General features: G+C 42.7%; 1 protein-coding gene across 1 annotated transcript in view; it reads right to left on the bottom strand.

The window, feature by feature from the left end:
- Window positions 1-11811, bottom strand: part of TRPC5 (transient receptor potential cation channel subfamily C member 5) — a 67023-nt gene that overhangs the window by 39547 nt on the left and 15665 nt on the right. The window contains exon 2 of the mRNA XM_026086342.1: window positions 10198-10719. Within this exon, the coding sequence (XP_025942127.1) occupies window positions 10198-10719 (522 nt within the window). The remainder of the gene's footprint in view (window positions 1-10197; window positions 10720-11811) is intronic.

The following is an 11811-nucleotide window of genomic DNA, read 5'->3' as shown; positions in this document are numbered from 1 at the left end:
ACTTTTTCACTGTGAGGGTGACAGAGCACTGGAACAGGTTGCCCAGAGAGGTTGTGGAGTCTCCTTCTCTGGAGATATTCAAAACACGCCTGGATGCRATCCTGTGCAAYGTGCTCTAGGTGACCCTGCTTGAGCAGCGGGGTTGGACTAGATGATCTCCAGAGGTCCCTTCCAACCTCAGCGATTCTGTGATTCTGTGATTCTCCGTTCAATAAAAACTCCTGTCACGAGAATGTGACCATCACATCTTGCAGGGGAACATCCTTGGACCCTCTCTCTGGCAGTCATCAAGTTGAATGGAGAAGTCCCTGAAGACGTCTCCTCCCTGTGCCAGCGTGCGACAGGTGGCCATGCAGGCTGATGACAGCAGGTCTCGACCTCTCCTCGTCCCAGCGTCCCAGCAGGGATGGCCTATCCAGACGCAGATGTACAAACCCCCCTCACGTTAATGCCAATTCTGCATACAGGGGAGTTGGGGGAGTACAGCCGTTCCTATCTGAATTTTCAGAATTGACTGACTAGAATTTCTTTCTTCCCATGAAGATATAAGAGACTCGTACACTGTTAGTCCTACCACAGGCTTGGGTTTATCGATCACTGCCAAGTCTTTACATCTAAACCTACAAATCTTAACCCACAATGAGCAGCAGCCCCAACATGCTGCAACACAGGGCACAGCGTCGACATCCCATGGATCCCAGTCAAGGTGGTCTTCCTTACTCCAACATGGTATTCAGGATCATGAACTGGCATGCCAAGACCTGAACTTTTAAAATCCATCTTTTTCCTGTACTCCCAAATCCTGCAGATGTGCCCGCTCAGAATCAAGTAGCACAATATACCTTCAGCACAACGGACAAACCGTTCGGCCTCCCTTTTGTAACCAAGGACAAGATCTTTTGAGGAAGAAAGGAAATGCTATTGCTGTATAAGTGTGATTGCTCTTAAAAGAAATTCCAGTGGGAAATACTCAAAGAGCTACATTTCTAAATTAGCCCAAGACAGAGAGAGAAACTACCTGCAGCCTAATTTAATGTCTGCTACAGAGAGCCAGTCAGCCGCATGAGAACAGATCTCCTTGTACATGTGAAACACTGGTCTCCTCAAGTTTGCAGTGCTGCTGACAGTGAGATGAATAAGAAAATCCTCTTTTGTAGCACCTTTCTTTTTTAAGTTCAACCTTGTTAATGACTGCAAAGTTATTTACATTCTGCTGCTCAAGCGCAAGCTGAGGGTAAACACCTAATGGTTGTTCATCCTGTTAATTAAATACTTTCTGCAACAGGAAAAAAAGGAAGAAATGAAACAAAGAAGTTGGAGGGCAGGGTGTACAACTTGGGGAAAAGAGACTCCAACTCAGCATTCTTCTTCAGGCATTTCCAAGACTTAATCTTAGTTTTTCTAAGGAAAATACAGGATGCATATCCTATCAAAAACACAGCTGCTTCTCACATGTATGTTACAATTAACAGCGAAGCATTGATGCAAATCCAAATGGCAGTTGTTYCTGCCATTAAGATCATTAGCAGAGYGGGAATAGTTCTTCAGGAAAACCAAGCGTTACCCAAGTTGCTCAATCCCTCTGATGATGAATAAAACAAACTCCAGATCCTTCACAGATGAACATATGGCCTCAAGATACATGGAACTTTGTCTAATCTGTTCTTAAAATATTTTCAGTTGTGATGACACATGAATCTTAACTAAAGGTCTCCTATCCTTAGCACATCTCTTGAGGGTAGCACACATGAACTCAGTTTAAGCAGCAACAACTGGAAAGTCACCAGTGATGTGAATGCTGGGGAGACTGAATAACCTCTAAAAGCCTGGTACAGTTCCACTGAAATTCATAGTTTTCATGAATTTATGTTGGATTGGTTATTAAATATTCAAAGAGAAGTCCTGCATATTTCTGGACAAAACTAGAAGCTTGCAAATCCTGGGTGTCTACCCACAGGAGAAGCAATTAACAAAGTATTTAAGCTTATAATTAAATCCAGCTCCACTCAGGAAGTGTTTAAACATGTGTTTAACTATAGGTATGTATTTATAGCCCACAGATGCCAGTGGGATTTAAGGGCAGGCATAAATTCTGTGTTGAATAAAGGCAAGCTGCTGCGCTGTGCTCCTGGAGGCTAACCTCTGTCAGCAAGCACCCCGCAGGAACACGCTTCGTCTGGGTCGGACCCTGAGCAAGGCTCCGAAGGAAAGAATGGAGCAGGGCAGGAGAAAAAGCAAAAACCATTAGCACATATTTTAGCAGGCGGTAGACTACAGTTGATAAATAATTCTTACAGGGATTATTTCAGCAAACATTCCAGGACGATTCTATTACAAAGATTAAGTAGGCACAGCTTCATTCTCCAAGGCAGCCTGACGCAGTACAGGCGAGGGCTGAATATGAGTGATATAGCTGAGAGAGGCGGTCAGTTAATTCACAGCACACTAACTGATTTCCAAAACCTGAACACGAGAACCAGACACCTTCTGCAGAAGCACTGAACAAACACACAGGCTAAAAGCTGTTTAGAGACAAATCCTGTAGACTTTTCTACGTCCTCTTGCAGACAGCACTTCAAGTGTTACAGGTCTTGTAAATGAATACTGGCAGCTCTCACAGGCTTTAGCTGAAGTGGAGAAGATATTGACTTTTAAGTAAAAGGCTGGGTTTATTCTCTCCAGTGAATTTCTAACATTTACATTAAATAAGTGATAACTAAAGCAAACAAAAGAATTTTAAAAGTCATTCACAAATAGTTTAAACACATGCCTACTTTGTCCTATTAGTATTAATGAAAAGTTCTAAAAATATTTTTCATTTGCTTCCTTTTTGACCTCGGAAACATACAGGCTGAGACTATTTCAGTTTGGTTTCGTGTTCCTTTCTACCTTGCCTTCTCCTGAAGGAGTAAAYGTTCTCCAATATCCAGGGAAGAACAGACCACTGTGCTATGGAGCCCTCACACATTCCTGGGATCCTCTAAAGGGTAGGGAGTGATCTCACTCTTGTACAGTGAGGAGAACATATTCTTTGCTGAAGGATGTTTACTCAGCCAGCCAAGGAGTGTAAAGAAAGAATAAGAACACAAGAATTGCCGTCACAGCTTTTAAATGCCACTGTGTCCAAGATCGCAGTTTGGGAGGATGATTAAACAATCTGTCCATGGCACTTCTCCCGGAGGAAAGAACGCTGAGGTGACCACGGCTGCAGTCATGACATATATCCAAAGGGCTTATCAGGATGATGATGGATCTGACGTATATTTAGCAGGCGGAAGTGGAAGCTCACTTCTGCTGTCCATGGAGTTTCATAACACACTGCTTTAAGGGACAGAAGAAAAATGGAAATCCACAGGAATCAGATACATAGTAATTACCATTTCTATATCCAAAAGAGAGAATCCAGAGAAATGTTTTTTCCAGAAAGTTTATTATTTTGGGGTATCACTCAAAATGAAGCACAAAGTAACATGATATACTCTTCAACAGTGACATAAAGCTGATTCTGAAAGGCAGTCTAGACCTTCAGACAAGATAAAGCTGCACGCTTTGCTTCTAAGATGTACAAGTATCCCTTCTCCTTTCCAGCTTCTGCTGTCTACAGCAAGCTAATCAATCATGTCCTGTACTTAACTTTGTCTTCCAAAGCCTTTTCTGTTGCTAGCAAGAAGACTGATGGGATACACAAAGCTCAGGGAATTGACAAACTCACTAAATCATTCTTGAATGTTCTTCAAACAGTGACAGTCCCTTTAGTTTTCAACATATTTCCTCTTTGTCCAAGAGATTATTTGACTCAGAGGCATAAGGCACCAAAAATGACTTAAAGAATGATCCATGCGTTTACTGCCTAATACACATTACACTAATTCAAGCACAGTCCTTGTCCTTGACTGACATACCAGTCTTCTTTCATTTTTTCTAATTTGCACAAGGCAAGGCTAGTCAGAGATGATTCTGCTGGCAAAAGACAGTCTTCTGCAGTCCTGGTCTGAAACAGAGCTGCAGGTCGCGGCTACCCTGCTCAGCTTCGTCAGGTTTGAACATTCTGGTGTTACATGAGTAATATATGAAATAACACTGTTTCCTCAAATGAATACGCAAGTCCACTTTGTCAAGCTGATGAATCATCAGTCCTCTGAATATTAATTATTATTCTTCCAAGTTTGGGGAGGGGTCCTAATTTTTGCAACGCAGTGCAGCTGTATGGGTTAAATTTCCATGCTAGTTTCCAAAACTGAATGAAAAATCTGGCAACTTCGCAAACACATGCAGTATGGGCTCCAAGATACGCATGCTCCTCTCACCTCACCAGCAATCAGCAGGAACGATTGACTGTGAGGGTGCAAACGCAAGTGAGTCCCTGTCCCACCCCAAAGCCCTGCTGCTGAGACTGTCGATAACAGCTCAGTTAGTGCCTCATGCAGGGAAGATTTTGCACTGTGGTCATCTGCCAGCTGGGAGTGAGTCTGAGAAAAAAACAGCTTCATTTAGCGTTGGCCACTGTTCACACATCAGATGGTAACTTTGCRGCATACAGTGATGAATGAATGCTGATGGGAAATGAAAGGTGACATATGGACATTCAGCGCTTTGGAATTCCCTAAACTTAGGTTCAGGTTTGGGGTGCAGGACAGATCTGAAAGTGGTGTAAACATGCCATCCTCTCCATGTAATATCCTGAGGGATACAGATGTTCCAGGTCACAAGGAAGGGAAAAAAATCCTCAAGGAGCAGCTCCTCCTCCCCCTGTCCAGTCCTATTACAGATCTTTTCATTACCTGATATGATTTCATTCCAGAAAACTGAAAGTAAGAGCCTATTTATCAATCTTCGGAGCTCTGCAGGCTCACCAAAAAGCCAGCCTTTTATTGTACCTTTACAGAGCACAATAAAAATATTCAGCCCTGTATCATTATAGCTCCAGGCTGTGCGGCAAGAAAACGGACAAAACCATGGGAGAATAACTTAGCACTGGCTGCAAGCAAAGAAAGATCCGTGGCTGTCCATCAAGAAACCTAAATGGCTTTCAAAACAGGTAAACAAGATGCGGTAGACGAGCTTTGATTTTCACAGACCTCACACTCCATTTTTCATGCATCTCTGATATTTTTAAAAGCTCTTTCTTATACACTAACTGAAGTGCCCCCAGAAATTCGCCAGGTTTGTGTATACTCCCTGGAGGATGACGCTGTGCTTTTAACTGCAGTCACACAGTTGACAGAGTCAAGACAGCTGAAAAATATGAGGCATGGCAGAAATGATTATTCATTCACTCCAGTACTGTATCCTGGGAGGTACCTGTCTATGCAAATGTCTTGGAAAAATCGAACTCAAACTTTTGAAGCTGCATTCTGAGGAGAAAATAGTATAGAGCACTGGTTTTGAATTAGAAAAGCAAACAACCCAGTCTCCTTTCCTGTCACTGATTTAGCATACAGTGAGTAAGAGAGACTGAGGTTAAGCTTTCTGAGAGGGAATTTCATACAGTCCTTTGATCTAATTCAGTGAAAGTGCTAGCAATACAGTCATAGATAAAATACCCTTTTTTCCCGAGTGCCTTGCATTGTGTGGGTTTCTTACAGACATATAGACTGAACCAGCACAGTCACCTCCGACTGCCAGCACCAGAAAAATGAAAGGTACTGAGAAACCACTCCTGTGATGTATCATTTCATTTTAAAATGTGAATAACCTGTGACAGAGAGCAGGAATGCAGGAACAGAACGAATACATGTTGGTACTATTGTGGTTTAGTAGAGTGTTGTATACACTTTGCATAACTTTAAATTACTCTGTAAGGTGAAATCTGCCCTTTTAGACTTGATTCACTGCTACATTATGGTTACCTTACATTATTATGGCAATGTAAAAAAAACCTTAAAGGACACAAATTATATTTGGATTCAGCTTATGCTCTAACACGGGGATGGTACCCAGGACACACAACTGTGCTTTAAGTGGCTGTGAAGATCCTGAGAGATGACCTCTTCCCATCTTTTCTTAGAAATCCAAACAAATTAAATGCAGAGCTAATCTGGTGCAGAACAGCACATTCTTCTTCACAAAACAGTGAAGACTGAGCCCCAGTAGCTGAGCTGTGCCTTTTTGTATAAGGTCTTCAGCACCTTTCTCCTTCCAAAATTAGCTATGAATAAAAGAATTAGAAAGGCAGTATGAAGGCAAATGCCATATCCTACAGAGCCTTTACGGGAAAGCCTACTTGTCTCTTGGAACAGGAATTTCAGTGATCCGAAGATCATTTCATCTGAAAGCAGACCTGGAGAAGGCTGACATGTCTCTGCTGGATCTAACTCATGTTTCACAGTGTACTAAAGTTGCCTTCAATTTTTTCCAGTATTTTATGAGTGCCACACAAACACAGATCACAACTACCAAATCCTTCATATCTTCTAAATAAATGAACCTGCTGGCAGAGGGGACTAGCTCCTCCTACGCAGCCTGTTTCTGGCAACATCAGGCCCGCGGCTGTGGCCTCGGCTAAAGCAGGCACCGTCCACACGCCAGGGTGGGGAACGAGGAGACACAGGCGGGCTGATGGTGCGATTTGTGTGTTTTCCATGCGCACTGCTAGCTGCAACCCCCCAGTAAGCCAGGCTCAAAGCCCTGCGCTCTGTTTAGGAACACAGTGCTCAAGTGGGGACGTGCCTGGGGGTACAGGCGGAGATGGAGCTTTCGTGATGAGCCCGAGAAGTATGTTATTTCCTGAGATATGACTGAACTAAGTGGTACCATTCACCACCCAGCCCTCTTCCAGGTTGCTCACTGTGAAGAGCGAGGGGCTCAGACTAGATCCAAAGCAGCCATGTACACCATTAGTGYGTTGACTGGATTCAGTCCTGAGAACAGCAAGTTGTGTTCACGGTGGGGCAGACTGCTAACTGCTTACTAAAACTTAACATACAAGACCAGATTTTTCTCCAGTTCTTAGGCACCAAAAGATGCAGGTAATTCAGCAGTAGGATTTCAAAATGCCTCAGCAAGATAAGTGTCTAATCTCCAGCATGATTTAGGCACTTAACCTGATTATACTTTGTTTAAAATCTTATTGCCTGCTTACCTGCATATTAGCAGCCTAACTAGCTTTGAAAACCCTTCCTCCAGGGGTTCAGTTTGGAGCAAGAGCTGTCCATGGGTGTCTAGCTTTTCCCATCAGGATTTTTTTTCAGTCCTGTGTGTTCACTGCTGGACATCCATCAACCTGCACTAGGAATTTGAATGCTGTTATTTTCCTATAGCTGCAGCAAAACAGCACCTACTCTACAGTACAGAACTGCAATGGAAAAAGAAAAAGAAAAAAAAGGCAGGTTGGGTTTATCTGAAATGCCTTAGAGAAATAAACACTCAATGATGGGTCTGGTGAAAAGTACTCGTATTCCCAGCCCACTTACACTGGTATTAATCAAGAGTAACTCAAAGATCTGCTCCCTACGCAAGACAGACGGTACAGCATGTCCATCCAAAGGCAAAGATCTTGTTACTGATTCCCTCTTAACGATTCCTTTAGAAAGAATCTTGAAGTTGAACATATCTGCCTGATTAAGCTGAAATGGAATCAATTCATTTTGGAGGGATATTTTTGAGGCTTATTTCACTCAAAAAGAAAAAGCTGCAGGACATTTTCTCTAGCAATTTGTCTAAGAACAATGTGAGATTATGTGTTCTTTATGATGAATATAGAAACAGCCAACTAAGGTAACAACATATAGCCCCAGAAAATAGCTAAGGTCTGCTATGGATTTAAGTCTCAGGCTACTGGAGATTTGACTTGTGAGTTTGTCAATGTTAAGATATAAAATGCTTCAATGAAACAAGATGATCTACTTTTACAATGCCTGCTGTTTCTCTCTGCAGAAGTACCTTTTATAAAAGCAAACTTGTTCTCATTTTCCTTCTTGTCCCCCACAAAAATTCTCCCAGTCTCATATTTTTCAATCATGATTAAAAAGCATTTCTCAGTGTCTCCCACCAAATGTTCCTACTCATTTTTTTCAGAAGCTGGCAATGATGGTTGTTTCTTGCTTGGCATTTTGTTTTGGATTAATTATCAGAAAACTACTGCAATACTTTGTTGCATACGAACAACATGCTGTCTATATTGATCAGGTACCTGTGAATAACCAGGTAGGACGAGGCGGTTCAGTACTGTTGGTTCACTCTGTCCCTGCCCACCAGCTTTCCACCTGGAAACAGCATTGACTTTATCTGGCAGCACAGAGCTTATGCTCATTTGCTATGATTTATATACTTCATCTGTCATGAATGTGTCACAAAAAATGGAATTTGTCCATATATTTGGAATTCAGTCAAATATGACTAAAAAAAAAGAGATGGCAACTGTCAAGCAACCAAACAGAAAGAGTCAAAATTTGTTACTTTAAAAGAGCTTCAGTACTGTTCAGCACCACATTTCAAATACAATGAACTCCTTCGACTTACAGTCTCTTACTATGAACACAAGATAAGGGGCAGTCACAGATTTGTGCCTGGGTGTCACTAGTGAACCCAAACCATGACAAGACGTGGAAATCAGCAGTGATCCACACACAGCAATGCTAGCAGTGTCCTCCGGCACCRAAGGGTGCAAGTGGACGCAGTGTCTGCTGTTCTCAGGCCAGTAAAAAAAGTGACGTAGGGTTTCTGGAGTTTTTTGTATTCGAGGAGCACTTGAACTGATATGCTGTATCACACTTCTCCGGACTAATTCTTCACTACTTGTATGTGTCCCTAATGATGTTATGGTATTACCTAACCCTGTCAGCAAGAGTGAAAAATACAAACTGACACGGCGGCCAGCGAGCCTTGCTGACACTTCACTGGAGTAGCCCTGTGAGACAGCAGAAAGCGAGCACRTGCTAGATCCCAGAAAGCTTAAGGCTTCAGCTCCAGCTTGCTGCATCAGGGGCTGGTGTGCGGGAGGCATAACAGACCGAAGGGAAGAAAGCAAAATCTGCATCTTGCCCTTCTTGACTGTTTCCCTTAAGTGACATGAGCAGCCTGCATGGGAGGTGGAATTTATCATATCAGGCTCTTCTCATCTGGGTCAATGCATATGGCAAAGGCTCACATGTAGGGAGAACAATGCAAAGAGAATAATTTGGTAGGCTTTTCTGCCATTCCTGTCACCCTCTGGACACAGAAATATGTCACAGACATTGAAATTCAGTTCCTCCACAAAGCAAACTAAACTCTTCTGTCAGATAACCCGGGATCACTGGCCAGCAACAATTAATATCTAATCTACTAAACTCTGTCCAGATTTGGAAAGAGAAAGAAAATCCAGAGCCAACTAAAGAAACTGTTGTCAGCATTCTCCTTGGGTTCAAGGCCCAACTGCATCAACTAGCAAATCTTTGGATTTGCGGGGCTTTTGAAAGGCTCTCTGTCCTTCAGCTGAAGTATTTCTTTCCTTTCTGGTACTATGGGCAGAAGTTTGAACTTCTGGGAGTTGTTTCTGAGTTCCTAAAACCTGGATGAATGAAGGAGCAAGAATCAAGCTGAGGTGTCTCAGCTGTGAAGAAGTATTTGCACAGCATGGTCCACTTCCTAGGATCTCCTGGGCATTTTTGCCTAACAAAACTGCTGTTAGCACCGAGACCTGGGACACTGAGAGTGCCCTTGATCTCTCCTGCTTTCTTCTTGTGCTGCTCTAGTTTCTGTGGCCCTCGTGAGTTTGTGCTGAGTAGGCCCTAGGAAGTGTTTGGTGGCTGGAGGAAGTGAAGAGTATATTATATTGTTTCCGGCAGCCAAGAATGTCATGAGCCAGACAATCTCTTCTAGGCCTGTATACTGGCAGTTACTGGGAAGAGCTTTTGGAGCGAACAAACTTGGAAATCTCTGAAGGCTTTTCTTTGTAGAGGGATGGGTTACATCAAAATGGGATTCAAATATCTTTGAAGCATAAAGTGTTGGTGCTATACAAGCCATAACCCACTGTAGCATGTGCCAGTTGTCCCCAACTGCCACTAAACTCAAGTTGTCASTGAGGTGCACTGAACCTCCTGACTTGTGATTAACCATTTGCACATAGCTCTCTTCTCTATCCAAAGTCAGCCCTGCTGGCTCTCAACTAGCAACCCTGTCTCCATGTAAAGAAACCCATGGAGACTAGAGAAGTGAATCATTTTACCCAACACATGCAGCCTTCACACACCTTTGCATTCAAATGACTCTTACCTCTTTCTGGTGATACTTTATTGCTACCTTTAGCTTTGCCAAATCATGACATTTTTGGGGATCCAGCTCTTCGCTTTGATCATCTCTGTGATTAAGAATGATCTCCAATTCTCGGGAACTCCGTGCTTGATCCAAAAGGTCCTTAGCAAAACGTTTGCACTGCTGGGAAAGCTCTTCATATTCAGCCTTGAATTCATTTTCCACCTTGCTGAGCTCCTTCAGCTCCCAGCCCAATCGGAAAGCCGTCAAGATGGGGTCCTCACTTGATAAGGCAATCAATGAAGGGCTGGCTAAGGCTTTGTAGATGTTCAGCCTCGACCTGGAATGCCTCAGGCTGTCCACCTCCGAACTGGAGACACATTCCACACAGTTGCATCTGATCTGGTGTGGGCGTGGAATTGTCACCCGTCTTTGGACAAGCAGTTTGATGATTTCATAGTTGTTGGTGTGAGCCGCCAGCATTATTGGGGTGATATCTGGAGTGAATTCCGAAAACTGGGTGTCCATCATTAAGGTTGGAACCTATATACAAGGRATAAATCAGAGTAATATCTCATTTGGGAGAGCACAAAAAAAAATGTTCCTCCTTCATACATGTACAGTGATGTTCTAACAAAATTAGTTTTTTTAATACCCTCTGTTCCTTAAATCCTATTGAATCCATGCACAGACGCACTTCTATTCTGGCAAAACCAGAATCCAAAATCCAAATTCCTCCAAATCATGCCTGACTACCTTCACAGCAGGAATTTGTGGCCTTTCAGTTCACRGTTTGGTGTAAAAGTCGGTCACAACTCCATGTTAGTGCTTTATATGTGAAGTTGCTCTGAAATGGATATTTGTTCATATACTGAAAGGTGGACTTCTGCAAGAAAAAGGGAAGACAAAAGGCCCAGGGAAGCACACAAAAAGAGAGGAAAGTCTAGAAAAAAGTGAAAACTGAATAGATTTCAATAATTATCATTATTTGCACTGTTTATTTGCATTAGTGGCCCAAAGACCTACTCGGAGGAGGACTTATACAAACCAAACCAAACACTGGACTGTAGTTGAGCAGAGCTCTTCCTCACCTTCTCCCTACTGCTTGTATTTGAAGTTATTTTTCAGTGGAAAGATACATTACATAACTGCCCTCAGAATAGATTTGTTTTTATTTTAAAGAGTTTGAAAAAAATTAAATGTAAAATTAATGAGMCATAGTCTACTACAAATAAGCCACTACAGGGTGTGCATTATTCAGCTACTGTTGCACTTCTCAAAAGATGACCTTAATGCACACCCTGTTGTGTCTTATTACTATATGCAGAGTGCAAAATTAGCCCAAAATGCTCTTACATCCCAAGCACGCAGTGTGTTTCCATTTGCAGCACAGGCAGCTCTCTTTGTTGTGTGTTAATCACTACTCAAGCACACTGTACTTCATGTGCCCACCACTCTTGCCCTGGCAGCTGACAGCCTGCTGTTCAAAGGGTGATTGCTGGTTTTGGAGAACAGCAGACCCGCTCCCCCTTGCAAATGTCAAAGACATCACACAGAAACTGTTGTCAAAGAGTTCAAATGACAGGAAATATTGCTCAGTCCATAAAAATCCCAAAGGAAAGCAATGGCAAAATA

The sequence above is a fragment of the Apteryx rowi genome, unplaced genomic scaffold (assembly GCF_003343035.1).
Source record: "Apteryx rowi isolate R43461 unplaced genomic scaffold, aptRow1 scaffold_69, whole genome shotgun sequence".
NCBI classification, from domain to species: Eukaryota; Metazoa; Chordata; class Aves; order Apterygiformes; family Apterygidae; genus Apteryx; species Apteryx rowi.
Note: the sequence above shows the minus strand (reverse complement) of the source record. Positions and strands in the feature narration are given on the sequence as shown.